The following is an 18,034-nucleotide window of genomic DNA, read 5'->3' on the forward strand; positions in this document are numbered from 1 at the left end:
TGGGCTCTTCAGCCTAGCAGAGAAAGGTCTAATGTGAGCCAGTGGCTGGCAGTTAAAGCTAGACAAATTCAGATTGCAAATAAGGCGTGAGTTTTTCACGGTGAGAGTAAGTAACCTTTGGAACAATTTACCAAGGATCGTGGTGGAGTCTCCATCGCTGACAAGTGACAATGTTGAATTCAAGATGGGTTGTTTTTCTAAAAGCTCCGCTCTAGGGATTATTTGGGGCAGGCCTCTGGCCTGTGCCACACAGGAGGTCAGAGTAGATGTAGCTGTGTGGGTCCCGAGATGGGTTGTAATTGTTTGTGACACCCCACATGGGTTCTGGTGAGGGGTTCATGTACATCATGAAACGAGCTCTCTGGTGACCTGCTGACAACAGCCGCCCCAGAGCTGTTCAGACTCGACCCCGCGGGCAGTGAGGCCAGGCCCCAGCCTCGCTGTAACCCTGCCCTGGCTGGGCTGACGCCAGGGGGTGGGTCCGGGACGCGTCCTTGCGTTGTGCCAGGAGGGGCCTGTGCTCCTGGGGAGGGATCGCACCCAGGGATCAATGGCCCCTGCTTTGTTTTCTGGAGCCTCCCCCCGGGCTGTGGTTCTGTGGGGCTGTGTGCCATTCACTGCCTGTCAGGGTTGTTCTCCAGGCAGGACAATGCTGCGATTGTGCAGCCCTGCTCCCAGGGCGGGTCACTTTCTGCAGACACATTCACATGGAAAAGTTCCCTGACAAAGAGGGAAGGAGAGAAAAGCTGCGGGGGGACCAGCCCCCAGGGGAGAGCACCTTCAGCCAGGGACTCTGCACAGCGGCTCAGGAATGCAGCTCCAATTTGGAGACTAGGACTCGCTGTTCACAAACCCTGTCCTGGCCACTCCCTGCCACTTGACTTGCCATTTTCAGAGCAGTTTTGCTTCCACGGAGCTTGGGCCCTGCAGAGAGAAGATGGCAGCCCCAGGCCAGCCCGACGGGGAGGGTGTGGGTCTGTCCAGTGAACTATACGAGCCCCAGGCCTCGGGCTCCCCCTCCAGCCCAGCTCGCCGCAAAGCCTCTGTCTGTTCTCCTTCTGCAATAGCTTTTGGGGCGTATGTGGTGCATGACAGCATTTGGGCCACTGAGAGTCCCAGCCACAGCACCGTGATGTCCCGACTGTCCCAGACACCAGCCCAGACCTCAGGACAGCCACACGGGCCAGGGAGCCCACCGCAAGCCGCATCCACTGCATGCGAACCAGACACTGTCGGCTGCAGGAGAGGGGCTGAGAGGCCATGGGTGCTGTGAGCGGAGGAAGGAGCTGGTGCTCCAGGAGCTCCGGCATTGGCCTGGAGCGCTAACGGCTGCTCCTGGGGTGGCAGAGTCACTCTGTTAGCCTTTCTGAGTGCCAGTTTCCTGGCAGTCTCCGGGGAAGGGGATTGACATGCAGCACCTCCAGGGTTGTTAGGTGTCAGCGGCAGGAATGGAGGCCATTGCTGGCCCCTGTGCTGGGCCCTGTCCACTAGACCTTGCTGCCCCCAGGCCCCTAGCACTGGGCAGTGGCAGCTCACGCGGGTTTGTTCTCGCCCACTGTGAACGCTTTTCAGCCTCCCCATTCTGCGGAAAATCAAAACCCCATTAAAGGAACGAGCAAAAACGTGCTCAACTTTAGGGGTGGGGCTGTGACCATGGACGTGAACAGCGCCACCTGCTGGCTGAACATCCTCATCCACTGCGCTCCCTCGCATACTGCTACTCCCCGGGGAGCCCATGCCTTGGGACGCGGGGCTGCCCTCCAGCTGCCCAGCCAGCACCGGGGAGACGAGCTGCTTCTTGCCAGAGTTCAGAGAGGAGGCCAGCAGCAATAGGCAAAGGACAGCCGTTCCCTCCCCCGCCCCCCCAGCCTCAGCCCCCTCCCAGGCCTGCGCCTCTCTGCCACGTAGGGGCTACGTGACAACAAAGCTGCACCTGGGTCTGTGCGAGAGGGGGCAGACACTGTAGAGCAGGGGGAAGGTTGCAGCAGTGCTGGCTTTCCCCAAGGTGAGAGCTGCAGCCCCAGGGGCGGTGACCCACTGTTCAGCATCGCCATGTCCTCCTGCCATCCCCCAACGCATACACTGGACCCGGCCCCCAGTGTCAGCCCAGCCAGGGGCCTGGCCTCACTGCCCGCGGGGTCGTGTCTGAACAGCACTGGGGCGGCTGGTCTCCCAGCTGGTGTGGCTCAGCATTGCTCCAGTGGGCCAGCCAGCCGCCGGCAGCCCAGGAACTGGTGTGTATGACTTGCATGGCAGTAGCTCATTTCAAGCAGGGGAGAGCCGGCCCTCTTGTGCGTCGCTCTTTTTTCTGTGGCAGTGGCCAGCAGGCCTAGTGCTAGTGAGAACGGAGACAGAGGCTTTGCTGCCTGGCTCCTCCGTGCAAAGAGAAACCAGCCAGAGGGAAGCTGGGGCGGTGTTAGAGATGGCCACAGACAGCACTGACAGGTGGGAACTCCCCATGCCAACGGTGGGTTTTAACTCCCATCCAGGACTCGCTCCAACACCGTTCTCGGTTGTATCAGCAGCAGTCACCTTGGTCGGCCACACACCGCCCCAGCACCCCCAGCCATCTTTCAGGCATCTCCTTCCCCTGGAGCTGTGGCCGAGTCCTCTGTGCAGCATGGCGGGCTCCCGGGACCAAGAGCTCAGGCTGCTCCTTGGGCTTGTTCCCCCAGCCAGCGTGCCAACTCTCTGATTCCCTTGCCCCTGCAGCTCTGAGCTCCCTCCTCACCCCACCCTGCCAGGGACACACAGGGCACGGTGCACACACCCCTGCGCCCGCGGCCCTCGCTTCTTCCCTGGAGGGCAGCAAGATGTCAGAGCAGGATTTTCTCTCCAGTGTGTTTTTCCTGCTTGCTCTGCAGTGGTGCTCTACTTGGCTGAGCGTCGGATTTGGATCCCCCATGGTTTGGTTGAAAGTTTCCCTACAAATTCCATCCGAGGCAGACAGCTGGCGTGGAAAGTTTCAGCCTGAATGGTTAGAGTTTGACGAAGTTGTAAAGAAATGAAACCAGGGTCTTACGTTGGGAAGTGTTGGGCACCTTAACCCCACGTGATGCTGCCCAGTCCTGCTTTAATATACAGTGTTGCTTGGTCATGTTCTGGTGGCTTCTGCAATCGAAGCCGAGGGGAAGGGGAGCAACTAAAGGGCTTCTAAGCCAGTTAAAGGGGTGTGACCCAGGAGCACCACACTCAGCGCTCACTGTCCCAGGGCTCATGGGGTCCCTGAGGGCCCTTTCCTTGCACACCCCAACTCCCATTGACATCAGGAACTTAGAGTAGCTGCCCTGGTCTCTTGTGCCCTGAATTAAAATCCTTCAGTCCTTGACAGTAAAAAGGAATAATTTATCTCAAAATGTGAGTCCAGGGGAAAACACAGTGTCTGAGTCTTACTGTCGGGACTCCCAACTCCTTGCCCAAACCGCTGTCTTCACATCCTTCAGCCATTCCCATCGCTGCATCCCAACTTAGTTCTCGTAACCCCGGCGATGACAGTCTGTGGGGCAGCTCCTGGTTTCAGTGATATCGGTGATGTAGATCCTCCAGGGCCAAGTAACCCTGATTTACAGCCATGGAACTGGGAGCCAAATCTGCCCCTTGCAGATGATTCCAGGCTCTCACGAAGATTGGCTCAGGCGGGACCCGTTGCTGTTATGGACCCTGGGCAGTCCAGCAGTGCTCAGCACTCTCTGGGCTGCCCTCCAGAGCGGACATTTTTGGCCAGTGTGTTAGGAAGTTCGGAGCTCGCAGATCCCAGCTGGCACCATGACAACCTGCCATCGTCTTGGGGATGTGTCATGACCCTGTCTGTGGTGCTTCTATCCCTTTGAGCCAAAGAGAAGGGATCGATGGGGGTTGCCCTTGGGCCAGTGTCCAGCGAATGCGAGCGGCGCATGCCTGGGGAGGGGTATCCTGCGCCTGACTTAGCTTGGAAGTTCTTTGGTGTGGGGACTGTCTTTTTACGTTGTTTCTACAGCCCCTAGTACGATGGGGCTCAGGCCCATGGCTGGGTCTCCTATGTCCATAGGCACCGACTCCATGGGTGCTCTGGGGCTGGAGCACCCACAGGAAAAAATTAGGGGGTGCTCAGCACCCACCAGCCCCCTCCCCCATCCGCGGTTCAGCAGCGGGAAGGGGCGGAGCGAGGGTGGGGCCTGAGAGGAAGGGGCGGGATGGAGGCGGGGCCTCGGAACGGAGCAGGGGTGGAACACCCACCCCGAAAGAAGAAAGTCCGCTCCTGTGCCGAGGTCTATGGCAATGCAGACAATAATACTGTTAATAATTAATATCCTGCTGCTGAGGACTGAAGGGGCTGGGGGGAAGATGGTGGGAATTGCTCTCCTCCAGCGGCCCTCCCAGAAATGGCAGCTTGTCACCAGAGATTAGCTCAGGCAGCCGCCATCTCCCACAGAAATGCTGGAGCTGAGCTGGAGGAGGGTTGGGGGACGTTTGGTTGCTGGGATCTCAGAATCTAAACCCACTCAGTCTAGCCCCTGGAAACCCCTCAAAGAGCGGCTTTAGAAAGGGTGTAAGAGAATGACTGGCCAGGGCTTGCCCCTGGTGCTGGTGGGGCAGTGATGTGACGTGGGGTGGCCGCGTGATGGGGGAGCATTGGGAAGTTGGATGATGTCACGTTCTGCCATTTTATCCCTAGGGTCAAAGTCCCATTCGGAGGAGTTCCCGCCCTACATCATTGATCACCCAACAGACTTGGTGGTGCGCTGGGACCAGCCTGCCACTCTGAACTGCCGTGTGGCAGGGAGTCCGGCACCCTCTATTGAGTGGTACCGCAATGGGGAGTATGTGGAAACGAGCAAAGACAACGTTTATTCCCAGCGCACCCTTCTGCCCGATGGATCGCTCTTCTTCCTCCGCCTCAACCAGCGGAAGGGCCAGTCTGACGAAGGGGTGTACACCTGTGTAGCCACGAACCACTTGGGCACAGCCAGCAGCAAGAATGCGTCCCTCTATATTGCCGGTAAGGTGTTGGGAGCTGCTCGCTGGCTTGAGTGCCTGGAAATGGCCGTGCTTACCGGGCAACCGAGAGATTTGACTTTGCTTTCAGTGCTTTGCTGAGCCTGCTAACAATGACCACAGCTTTCCCGCCCGCTCTTTGATTTAACCAAACATATCAGCTGGGGAACAAACAATATTAACCCATGACGCACCAGTGAAAGAGGATAAATAATGCCAACAGCAATTTCCCATGTCCTGCTCAGGGGTAGCCACAGGGGGCCTAACCTGAAGCACCCTCAACTTCTACTGAAGTAAGGTTGGGCCCATCAAGAGTTTTCACACAAGAAATGAAGCGAAAGCTGGAAATTGAGAGTTGTGGGTGGTAGGTAGCTGCAGCCTCTTAGCCCCTGCTTAGGCTGAGTGACACAAATACTTTGAGAGGTCCCCATGTCACCGCTATGAGACACCTGCATGCCAGCTCCCTAAAGCATGGCCTTCCAAGTATGCCCTTGCACTGGGCTTTGGTTGGAGAAGAGGAATGTATTGACTGGAGGGTACTTCTCTTTATCTGGTCTGTGCCTGGATGGGAAGGCAAAGGATCCAATTTCCTGCAGTATCTGGACCTCTGGCCCAGGCACTGCTGTCTGGGTACGTTGTCTCTCTGTCTGGAACCTGAGTAAAGCTCAGGGAGATGCTCATTGCAACTGGACTGGGAAGGATGTGCTGAAATCCACAGGCAACTCTCCCAGTATTTATAAGGTAGCTTTCCAAGGCCCCCATGCCATGGGGATGATGGTTATTCACTCAGTGCCCGCAGAGTTGGGGACTCTTTGCAGGTTAGTAGGAAGTAGAGCTGAGTGACTAATGAATTTTTTGGTTCAGGGGCTGTCAAGGCTGATTCCCCACTCTGGCACTTCAAGTGTAGAAGGTGGGGGCCCGCAAGTATTCTAAAAATTAATACTGGCCACTCCAGACTTGTATTAAACTCCCAAGGTTACAGCTTCTCTTTGATCTTGGATGGGTAGATGCTGCCACCACCCAAGTGCAAAAAAAAAAACCCTTTGGACCCAGGAGGGCACACTTGGGAATTCCTCCTTCTGGGGTACCCTCAAGCCCTTTCAGCCCCCACTCCGGGGAAGAGAAGAGAAAGAAAACAAAGGCAATCAGTTGTTGCCGCCAGCTAATGAAACAATATGGGCACAGACCTCCTAGGTCACAAAAACCCAATCCTGGTCTTAAAAAAGGTAAATTTTATTAAAAACAAAAAAGAAGAAAATATATTTGGAACTTAGGCTTTTTGCTAGATTTAAAAAAAAAACAATTAAGCATCAAGATAGCTTGCTTGGGGTCCAGCTTAATGGTTACAAACAAAACAAAAGCATCTGGGGTTAGCACGCAGGAGTCCACAAGCCTTACAGAAATAAAAGAGAGAAACCTAATTGCGACTTTCTAGACATTTCCTGATCTACTTACATATCTGGGGTTTCAAGTAAGTAGTTCCTAGGTATGATTTGATGATTTTTTTATACCTGGCTTAAAGCTTTTTACAGCATTGCTGCTCTGTGTCTCCTCTTTCCGGAGAACAACCACAGACAGACAAAAGGGGAGTCTTGTTTTAATTTTAAAAAGTTTTAGCCTTCCCACTGGCTATTTTGGCCAGGTGCCCATTCACTTCCTTTACCTATGCATGCAGTCAGACTTTTTAACCCTTTACAGGTAAAGGTAAAGCAAGTAGAGAACAGCTACCAAGAGGGATTTTATAGCTAACTGGCTTGCTGGGTCCATAAAAGGGAGCTATCTCCGACCCTTCATTTATCACAGAGGCCAAAATGAAAAATCCCACCCCCCCAGTCTGGTTTGACTTGAACCAAAACAATCTTTTTCACTTAATCAGAAAACACACCAAAAAAAAGTGAGTCTCAAATTGACCAAGACATTTTCAGTTGACCAGAAATGTTTTTTGTTTTCGTTGTTTTTTCCTTTAGTCGACTCGGTCGACTCAAAACTTGGTTTTTTTAAATTTTTCATTTCAATTTTGGCCATGTTGTGTGTTTTTTGACCTTTTGCGCACTTGCTTTTTGAAAAATCTGGCAAGATTTAAAATAGAAACACCCTTAAAAATCAAAAAATCAAAATGAGACTTTCAAACCAAATTTCCAACTGAAACCAGGCCCCAAACAAAAATCGAAAAAACTTGTGGCAAAACAATTTGCCAGGGAGATGTCACCCGGCTCTAGCAGTAGCTGTCGTGAGCAGCTTCTAGTCTAAAGGCTGGACTGTGCCCTAGGCTATTCAACTGCAGAGGGAGCTAACGGGTAGTGCCTGACAGTCCCCACCCTGCGCAGGTGTGGGAAGGGCAGAGAGCGGGTGGGGAGTGAGGAAGAGCCATGGGTATTCATTGTCATCATGAATGACTATGGCTTGCTACTATGACATACCCTGGCTAGTCCTTTGGCCAGGAAAAGAGCAGGCAGGCCAGGTGCTCACCTTGGCTGTGGGAGACTCAGATTGAAGCCCCTGCTCCAATGAGGCTGTCGTTATTTATGAAAAGTGGCAAGGCTAAGAAGGCCCCTGTAGCCCAGAGGCTAGGGCAGGGGTGGGCAAACTTTTTGGCCCAAGGGCCACATCTGGGTATGGAAATTGTGTAGCGGGCTATGAATGCTCATGAAATTGGGGGTGTGGGAGGGGGTGAGGGCTCTGGCTGGGGGTGCGGGTTCTGGGGTGGGGATGGGGGTACAGGAGGGTGCTCCAGGCTGGGACTGAGGGGTTCGGAGGGCAGGAGGGGGATCAGAGCTGGGGCAAGGGGTTGGGCCGTGGGAGGGGGTCAGGGGTGCAGGCTTCAGGCAGCGCTTACCTCACGCAGCTCCCAGAAGCAGCGGCATGTCCAGCTCCTCTGCAAAGGCATGGCCAGGCAGCTCTGTGCGCTGCCCCCGTCCGCAGGCGCCGCCCCTGCAGCTCCCTTTGGCCGTGGTTCCCAGGGGCGGGGCGGGGGTAGGAGGCAGGGAGCATGAGGAGCCCCCTGGCAGCCCCTATGCATAGGAGCCAGAGTGGGGACATGTCACTGCTTCCAGGAGCCATGCAGAGGGCGGCAAGCCCCCAACCCCGCTCCCCAGCTCAAGCAGGGCAAGCCCCGGACCCCACTCCCCAGCGGAACCTCGAGGGCTGGATTAAAATGTCTGGCGGGCCGGATGTAGTTCGCCCACGCCTGGGCTAGGGCCTGGCCTGAAGTGGGAGAGACTTCTCCACCTCAGCGGAAGCAGGAATTGAACCCAAGCTCACCATGTCCAGGGAGCGCGCTAACCACCAGCCTTCTGCCTAGGAGGGTGGTGGCTCATCCACCGGCTGGTTTGTGAAGCCGGTCACTGGCTTTTCGCAAATGCCTGAAAACCAAAGCGATCCTGTGTGGGTTGAAAGCTATCGAACTGTTTCCTCTCCTCATTACCAAAACAGTGCAGCCTCCTCAGGTCAGTAGAAACGATTCGGCGAGCTCAATGCCAGTCTAAGAATGGTATCAGCCTTGCGGTGAATAAACCACCCTCTGAAAGGGCCAAGGGATTTCCAGCCCCAACTCAGTCTCTGAAAATGTAGCTAGCCGGGGGCTGCATCTGCCTGGGCCCACGGGGCAGGGCGCTGTGTCTGCCTGCAGCAGCAAGGCGAGCTCTCGCCCATCTCACACCCACAGTCATGGGTTCACTGAAACCCGGTGCCCTCCCATCCCCGCCCACCAATTCCAGCATCACGGTGGTCATTGTCCGTCATGTGTTGAAGATCAGCTGGCTCCTGGCTTCCTGCAATGGGGTAAAGTGACCTGGACTTTCCCATCGCCACGGGACCTGGCAGGTGAAATCCTGGAGGAAAGTCTCTGCTCTGGGCCAGACAAGCCACACCTGCTTGCTGCTCCCCTGCCGCAAACTCACTGCTCCCTCACTGCATGTCTGCTGCTTGCACCCCCATGTAAGGGGACTGTCTGCATTTTTGGCTGTCTGCAGCTGCAGCTCTGGACTGTCACAGCAGGTCCCTCCTTCCCCCACAATATTTCCTCTTGCAAGTGTTGCTCAGCACAATAACCCACATTTCATTAGTGATGCAATGCAATCCTCTCTGCTGGGCAGGCCCAGAGCCTTTCCAATTAACACTTCGTTACCGATCAGGCTCCATTAAGTCTCCGGTTCCCACAGCTCAGACCAGGGCCTTTCTTGGTGTCTGCAGGTTAAAATATTCATACAGGCAAACCTGGGTTGGGAGATGCTTTTATTAGCAACACTAATGAAGCCCTTGGTAAAGTCCTGGCTTGCTGTATGACGTGCTGGCCTGGTGAAGCACCGTCCACTTTCTCCTCCTCGCCAGGCACAGGCATGAGAGGAGCTTGCTGGAGACGGGGCTGGCGTGGCTAAGCCAACGCAGGCCGAACTCAGCCGGGGGCCATAACCTCCAAACACTTTTTAATATAGGTGTAGTTTTGGGGGGCAACGCCTCCCTCCTGCCCCCCAAACTATGCCCATGTTTAAAAGTGGGGTGCATGGTCCCCTGCCCCCCCCAGTTCTAGTGCTGGTGGCTCCCCACTTCTACAAAGGTTCTGGCACCCTTAGCGAAGGCTGCCTGGTCCTGCGTTCCCCCTGCATGGTCCCACAATCAACAACAGAGCAAACTCTGCAGCTGGCGGATGCAAAACAAGGAAAGGAAGACTCAAGGATTCCGGACTGACCACAGCCACCTCTTGTAATGACTGGACAGCCAGATGACCACGTCGTTACGGGTTTGGGTCGTGTAATAAGAAAACCAGTGTGATTCAGAGACGCTTAACAGACTAATTGATACGGAAGTTCAAAGACAGCCTCATCCTGTACATGGCATGCTAAACTGTGTTATACTGTTCAGCCACTTGGTGGCGCCGTGTGTGACGTACCATATTTCAGCTCCCCTGAGCCATGGGGCAGAGCATCAGAGGGGCTGATGCTGAACACAGTTGCAGGGCTCACTCAGAAGGAAGCTCCATAGCCCGTCCTTACCTGGTACAGGACCATGACAGCAGGGGCTCAGGGAAGAGCAGGAGGCCAGAGGGGGCCTAGCTTGGCTATGGGGCAGCTGGCTGAATAGACATGAGGGACGGGGCCACTTTCCATTCGCTGCTCTGCTATTTCTGGCGCATGGATTTTCAGCCAGATGCTCACAAAACCCTGGGCAAATCCTAGCGAGGAGCAGAAGCCATCCCAGGTGTGTGAGGGCCCCAGCAGGCCCCAGCCTGGGTCCAAGGAGCAGTCCATATGCCCCTCCCCCCACAGGCTCTACCCACTGGCAGGAGCAGGCGGATGTGCCAAAAGAGAAAAGGGGCTCAATGCCGGGGGAGTCGCTGGGCCAGATTCTGCCTCTCAGGCCGGGGCAGCAGGAGGGCTGGAGGCCTTGCCCTGTGGTTTGGCTTATATTTGGTCTCCTTGCAGTGCTGCGGGAAGATTTCCGGCTGCAGCCCAGCAATCTGCTGGTGACGGTGGGGGAGCAGGTGCTGTTAGAGTGTGTGCCCCCGAGGGGGCATCCCGAGCCCACCATCTCCTGGAAGAAGGACGGGGTCCCCATAAGCCAGAAAGCTGGCCATTACGAGGTAAGCTCGGTCATAGAATCATAGAATATCAGGGTTGGAAGAGACCTCAGGAGGTCATCTAGTCCAACCCTCTGCTCAAAGCAGGACCAACCCCAACTAAATCATCCCAGCCAGAGCTTTGTCAAACCGGGCCTTAAAAACCGCTCAGGATGGAGATTCCACCACCTCCCTAGGTAACCCATTCCAGTGCTTCACCACCCTCCTAGTGAAATAGTGTTTCCTGATATCCAACCTAGACCTCCCCCACTGCAACTTGAGACCATTGCTCCTTGTTCTGTCATCTGCCACCACTGAGAACAGCCGAGCTCCATCCTCTTTGGAACCCCCCTTCAGGTAGTTGAAGGCTGCTATCAAATCCCCCCTCACTCTGCTTTTCTGCAGACTAAAAAAGCCCAGTTCCCTCAGCCTCTCCTCGTAAGTCATGTGCCCCAGCCCGCTGATCATTTTCGTAGCCGTCTGCTGGACTCTCTTCAATTTGTCCACATCCTTTCTTTAGTGCGGGGCCCAAAACTGAATGCCATACTTTCCCCCTCCTCAGACCCTACCCCGCCCACAGACTTTTCCTATCTCCCCACCTCCAGCACCGTGCAGGGGGCATGGTTGCATGCTAGAGCACCAAGCCTCACGGTGTTCGCTGCCTGTAGACGGGTGGAGTCGCCTCAGCCCCCAGCTTCCTGTCCCAGGGTTTGAACAGAGCCGCTTTGGCCCCCTCTTCCCAGGGCTAGGACGGAGCTCCTCGGCCCTGTGTGGGCAGTCAGGCCTGTCACTCTCTAGCCCAGATACGCACTCTCTCACTCTTTCAGCCGTTTCTATGTTGTACTGGACTTGGTGGGGTGCTGCCGTTCCTGTTGCTGGCCCAGTGCATGGGGGCGCAAGCCAAGCTCCCCCCAGATGCTGAGTTCCTGCACTGGGGCTGGCTGTGGCTAGGCGACACGTGGGGCCCTGACTCCCTCTCTCCCTCCTTGCAGGTCTCCAGCGGGAAGCTCCAGATGGTGCGCGCCGAGAGGAGTGATGCAGGGCTGTATGTGTGTGTGGCTTCCAACCAGGCAGGACAACGAGAGAGCAAACCGGCCCTGGTGTCTGTCCTGGGTGAGGAGACAGTCCCCTCCTTGGGCCTTGCCCACTGGGCCTGGTGCTCAGCTGATATCCAAGCAGCTGCCATGGTGTCACGGACCCACAGCTCTGGGACAGTCCCTGGGAGGACCCCTTCAGCGCGTTAGCCCCCTTAGGGTCACTCTCTCACTGGGGTAAGCCCCTTGGCTTCCCTGCCTCCTGGGACCGAACCTCAGAGCTTTCAGCCCCCCAGCTTCATGCCATGAGCTTCCTGGAGCCAGTCCACCTGAGAAGGACTTGCACACTCAAAGTTAGCAATACGCCCTCAGCTTCCTGACACGAGTGACACCCAGCCAGCGATGTGACAGCAGGAACAGAGTGCAGGACGTCCTTAGTTAACACAGCGAATGGGAAGTGACAGCAAAGTCCAGCTGGGTTAGTGCAGAGTCGAGAGCCCCTCTGAGGCTCTGTAGTCCCAGTCCAGAAGCGACTCCCCCACACACACTTCCAGCAAGAAGAAAAGGAGTACTTGTGGCACCTTAGAGACTAACCAATTTATTTGAGCATGAGCTTTCGTGAGCTACAGCTCACTTCATCAGATGTTTACCGTGGAAACTGCAGCAGACTTTATATACACACAGAGAGTTTCATATTCTCTGTGTGTATATAAAGTCTGCTGCAGTTTCCACGGTAAACATCTGATGAAGTGAGCTGTAGCTCACGAAAGCTCATGCTCAAATAAATTGGTTAGTCTCTAAGGTGCCACAAGTACTCCTTTTCTTTTTGCGAATACAGACTAACACGGCTGTTCCTCTGAAACACTTCCAGCAGTCCACCTTTAACAACCCACCTGGCCCCTCCTCAGTCCTTTGTCCTTGTTTCCAGGCAAACACAGTCACTGGCCTCCCCCCTAGCCCTTTGTTCTCCAGATGGTCACACCCGACTGGCTTCATAAGGAGGTTGAGCCATCCATGGTCGTTAGTTGCTAGGTGCCAAATAATCAGGGAATTGGAGTGGCCGTTGTCTTCAGGGACTCCCCCTGGGCCCAGGCCCCAGACAGCCAGGGTCAGTCTCACCTGGATCTCTGCAAAAAGTAAACAACCTTTCCTCCTCACCTAGTTAACCATGCAGCACATCGGGGAAACTGAGGCACACACAGTATTCATACAAAACGTTATGAAAAATCCCCACTTTGTCACACATGGGGTGCCAGAAAACTGGCCAGTTGACATATTTCTGACCAGTGAGACCACTGGTTGGACCCACATGGCCTGTGCCCGGCATGCCCAGTGTGGTCACCATCTGAGGGGCATTAATAGCAGGTCAGCACCCATGAGAGGGACTGGTTCTCCTCGACCCTAACAGCAGCTCCCCCTCTCAGGGCAGCAGGAGGTTTGAGGAGAGCACCCAAGGAATCCTGCTCCCCAGGGCGACGGGACCAGTTCAGGCTGCCGGGGACCCAGGCGACGCTCCCTGGAGCTTGTGAAGCCAAGCGCCCAGGGGTGCTGCCAGCTGCAGGGAATCCCTGGCGACAGGGGCTCCCTGCATGGAAAGGGACATTCCCCTTGGGGGAGGAGATTCCTAGCCAAGTGGTCCCTGGCGTTCCTCTGCCATAATGGCCAGGATGTGCTGGGAGAGCAGGAGGCAGGCGGCCCTGAGGCCCCTCCTTGGTGCCCAGCCTCCTTGACCTAGAATGTCTCCATCCTTTGAGAACCCTTCCTGGGGGCAGCCTGGCCCCTCTGAACACATGGGTCTCTCCCAGGGAGCTTGCTCCATTTGCAGTTTCACTCCATGGCTCCTGATTTGGAGCCTGCACCCCGAGTCCTGGAGAATATAAGAGGCTTCCAAAAACAGTCCCTGGGCCTGATTCAAGCAGCAGGACTCTTGTGACAACTACGCAGAACCACAAGCCAGTGCATGGTTTAGAGACTCACTGGACTGGCTTCCCTCCCAAATTGCTTTCCCTAGAGAAAAGTTCCTGCCTTAGCTACAGATTTCCAGGAAATGGCTCCGTTTGAACTCCAACCTCTCCAGGCTTTCGGAGTTGCTGTGTCACTTCCTCCCAGTTCAGCCACAGGGGAAACCATTTCCAAGCTTACAGACAGCAGTGTGGACAGGGGCCTCTCCCAGCACCCGCACACACACCTTCTGCCCTGGCAACGGGCAATTGAATGGGAGAGAAATGACTGAAATGGGGAACGCCTGCATTCTGGCACACCACAATTGACAGGCTGTGTTTTAAACTATGAAACCCATTTTTAAGGATGGTTCCTCCCTCAGTGAACTAAACGCGAAAGCCAAAGCTTATCACACAGCGTAGTAGCACACGCACCCCCATGGACTGACCCCACCCTGGGACCTACAGCAACAGTTGCCATGTGTGTTGTGGACCTGCTGCTAGAGGGGGGCCTGGCATACACTTTCTCAATGGGTTACACAACGATTTGCTGGACAGCAGTAGGCTGGCGGAGCTCAGGAATCCTGACTCTGAGAGGGGCCTGGGAGGTAGTGGTCAGAGGCAGGCTAACTGCAGTGCATAGGGAAAAGGAGGACTTGTGGCACCTTAGAGACTAACCAATTTAGCGCACAGATTTGGCACATGCGTTGCGGAAGGCAGCGTGGCTGAGGTTGGGGTGGCCGTGTTAGAGGTGTGGGTTCTGTGGACAGTGCTAGGTTACGTCAGGGGCCTTTTCGTTTGGACACATTCAGTCTCTGTCTCCCTTTGGCGGCTGTTCCCTTCAACCTGTGTTCTTACAGGGTACGCGCGCATCGTCTCAACTTTCTCTGCCTTTCACAGTTGCTCTCACAGTAAGGATACATTTGTAGACCCAGTTATCGCAAACTCCCAACGCAGGCAATGGCTGTGGAGAGCCACGTCCTTCCCCTTTCTGGCTGTCCTCATTCTCTGCTGGTAGGGCAGAGGTCTCCAAACTGTGGGGCGCTCCGCCCTAGGGTGGCATGGAGGAACATGGGTGGGGGGGCATGGCAGGCCTGGTCCAGTTCCCACAGGGGGCGAAGAGGGAGCATCACCCAACTTCCACCCCCACCCCCCCTCCCCAGCTCTGCTCTGCTCTGGCCCCATCCCCAGCCATAGCCTCGGCTCCCGGCCCCGCACGTGGTCCCATTCCCAGCCTTGGCACGGCTTGGAACCTGGCCAGGGGCCCGGCTGCCTGCCCCCACCATGGCCCAGCTGCTGCTCTGCTCCCAGCCCTGCCCCGACCCCGCCCTCTGCCTCAGCCCCTGGCCGCGGCTCCATTCCCTGCCCCGCTCCCAGCCCCAGCCCTAGCTGCAGCTCCAGCCTCAGCCCCCTTACCCCTGTCCATGTCCTTCCCCCCGCCACTCCCAGCCCCGCCTCTGCAGGGGAGGGGGCACGGACAGGGTAAGGGGGGCATGACCCTCAAAAGTTTGAGGACCTCTATGGTAGGGGGTGGAGACCTCCTGGGGGCACAGGAGTTTGTGGGGCTTGGATCCTGTAGCATGTGGCACTGACTCCAATTCTCGCAGCCCAGAGCTCCAGCTCCCGGCAGGGCGGGGATGCGTCACTGAGATCTCTGCTTCTCCCTCCCCAGAAAAGCCAACATTCACTCGCAGACCCAGTGATATTGTGGCCAAATTTGGCAGCACCGTCCAGCTGGGCTGTGGTGTTCAGGGGGACCCAATGCCCAAAGTATGGTGGCGCAAGGAGCCCGGCGAGCTGCCCTGGGGCAGGTATGTGGTGTACATTCGGAAGCTTCTGAGCTTTGGGGCTGATCTCTCTGTCAGCATTTTCCCTGGTATCCGAATACATGGAACTGAGGCACTCCAAGCACCGACTCATTCCCATAGCTCATTGTTGCAAGGTAGGTAGAGGATGCCAGGCTCACTTAACAACACTGCACAGGCCACGGGGGAGAGGGGGAACTGTGTGCCTGTTTGATACTGCACCCAGCAGGATCAATGGAGGCAAACCCAGCCTGTCACCTGTTCCCGTTCTCCTGGAGGTGGACAGAGTGGGGTACACCCTGGTATTGTTACCGGGGCCGCTGGTCATGAGTACGAGCAATTCCCACCCCTTGGAATAGCAGTTCCACTGACTCTGAGGAGGCAGAGGGAACCACATTTCAGTGGTCGCTGCAAATGCAAGATCCCAGGCTCCGGCCCAGGGGCCCAGGCAGCTGGGAGCCCCCTGTGTTTGGGGCCCGGGGCCCAGAGCCCTGCTGCCCATGTCCTGCTCACCCATGGTTTATTGTTGTTATTATGAGTCATGTGCATTATGATGGGGCCTAAGGGCCAGCCAGGACAGGGCTTGGCACAAACACTGAGTGGCCGCCAGTCCCTACCCCTGCTCACAGCAGCTGTTCTGTCTTACACGCCCAGGTACGAGGTGGACGAGGAGAACACCTTGCGGATTCATTATGTGACGACGCTTGACTCCGGCAGGTACATCTGCATGGCCCAGAACCAGGTGGGCGCCATCTCGGCCCAGGCCTCGCTCACTGTGCAGGGTAAGCAGCTCCATGCTCCATGAAGCAGCCTTCACAGCACGCCAGGACTGGTCCGTGCCCACGGGCAGCAGCGAGACCGTAGTGCCCTGCACACCCTGCTTCCTGCGTGCCCCGGGAACCGGGGGAGGCAGAAAGCTGTCACCTGCAACTGGGCACACCTAACATCCCTGCCCTACCCACCCACCAGCCCCATCGGCTCTGGCCCTCTCCGAGCAGCCCTGGAACGATTCTCTCCTCTTCTCCCCAAGACTTGACAGGCTGGGGTCCCTGCATCTGGAGAGGGGCAGGCCAGTGCCCTGAATTGCCTGAAACCACCCCACATGAGCGCCAAGAAAACCCCTTTCTGTGCTACTTACCCTTGCGGTACCACAGGCCCAGGGATCGGGGCACAGTAGCACTCGGATGCTCCATCAGGAGACAATGCCCTTGGCTGCTAGGAACTCCTGCCTCTTCCTTGGCAGGGCCCGATCCTGCAGACACACCTGGGAAGCGTGCCTCACCTGGCTCAAGTGACTCAGCTGCTTGAGTGTGTGCAGGATTGGGCCCATCACTTCTTGGCTGGACCAGCCCCTGCCCCCTCCAGCTCTGCCTCTCTGGGGGTTTGCTTCATGGAGGGGGTTGAAGCTACAGCAGAGTCTCCCCCGGCTTGGCTCCGTTCACAATTCCCGGCTTCCTGTTCGATTCCTGGGACCTGTGGTCTCCCCTCTGACTAGGGTTGTCAACTTTCTACTCACACAAAACCGAGCACCCTTGCCTCGCCCCTGCCGCACCCCTCCTCCAAAGCCCGCCCATACCCTGCCCCTTCTCCAAGGCCCTGCCCCCACTCACTCCATCCCCCCTCCCTCTGTCGCTCACTCTCCCCACCCTCAGGCTGGCTCAGGGGGTTGGGGTGTGGGGGGTGAAGGCTCCAGCTGGGGATGTGGGCTCTGGGGTGGGGCCAGGAATGAGGGGTTTGGGGTGCAGGAGGGGGCTTCAGGCTGGGACTGAGGGGTTCGGAGTGTGGGAGGGGGCTCTGGGCTGGGGCAGGGAGTTGGGGTGCAAGGTGGGTGAGGGCTCTGGCTGGGGGTGCAGACTCTGAGGTAGGGCTGGGGATGAGGGGTTTGGGGTGCAGGAGGGTGCTCTAGGCTGGGATCGAGGGGTTTGGAGGGCGGGAGGAGGATCAGGGCTGGGGCAGGGGGTTGGGGCCTGGGAGGGGGGCAGGGGTGAAGGCTCCGGGTGACGCTTACCGCAAGCAGCTCCCAGTAGCAGCAGCATGCCCCCTGCGGCTCCTACATGGAGGCACAGCCAGGCGGCTCTGCGCACTGCCCCATCCACAGGTGCCACCCCCGCAGCTCCCATTGGCCACGGTTCCCAGCCATTGGGAGCTGCGGAGGCAGCGCTTGTGGTGGGGGCACTGTGCAGAGCCCCCTGGCTGCCCCTACGCATAGGAGTCAGAGGGGAGACAAACATACCAGCTGCTTCCCGGGATCCACGCAGCACAGAGGCTAGCAGGGAGCCTGCCTTAACCCTGCTGCGCGGCACTGCCAACCGGACAGTCAATGGCCCAGTCAGCGGTGCTGACCGGAGCCGCCAGTATCCCCTTTCGACCGGGTGTTCCGGTCGATAACCAGACACCTGGTCACCCTGCCACTGGCCTTTCCTGAGGGCTGTTCCCTGCGTCTCCGGCAGGCATGGGGCTCTGAAGGCAGGGAGGCCCCCAAGAGCTGGACGAGCATTAGCCTGGCTTCCCAGACCTGCCAAGGGCCTGGGGCACAGACAATAGCAGATGAGCCCTTCTCACTGATGGGCCACGTTCACCCTGGGCTACAGGAGGGGGCTTGGCCCCAGAAATCCCATTGCTTAGGCCCTCCTGGGTAGTGCCTCTCCCAGCTGCGGGATCCTGGACTGCCGCCCATCCCAGCGAGTGCTGGTGAGGGGAAGGGAGCGAAATAGCGCTCCCCTGATG

The 18,034-nt window shown here is 56.9% G+C and overlaps 1 protein-coding gene across 3 annotated transcripts in view; it reads left to right on the plus strand.

The window, feature by feature from the left end:
- Window positions 1-18,034, plus strand: part of ROBO4 (roundabout guidance receptor 4) — an 85,953-nt gene that overhangs the window by 29,485 nt on the left and 38,434 nt on the right. For all 3 annotated transcript variants that reach the window (XM_048827427.2, XM_048827428.2, XM_048827430.2), the window contains exons 2-6: window positions 4,655-4,978; window positions 10,395-10,552; window positions 11,521-11,641; window positions 15,175-15,313; window positions 15,962-16,089. In XM_048827427.2, the coding sequence (XP_048683384.2) occupies window positions 4,655-4,978; window positions 10,395-10,552; window positions 11,521-11,641; window positions 15,175-15,313; window positions 15,962-16,089 (870 nt within the window). The remainder of the gene's footprint in view (window positions 1-4,654; window positions 4,979-10,394; window positions 10,553-11,520; window positions 11,642-15,174; window positions 15,314-15,961; window positions 16,090-18,034) is intronic.

This window comes from Caretta caretta, chromosome 22, assembly GCF_965140235.1.
Source record: "Caretta caretta isolate rCarCar2 chromosome 22, rCarCar1.hap1, whole genome shotgun sequence".
Classification (NCBI taxonomy): Eukaryota; Metazoa; Chordata; order Testudines; family Cheloniidae; genus Caretta; species Caretta caretta.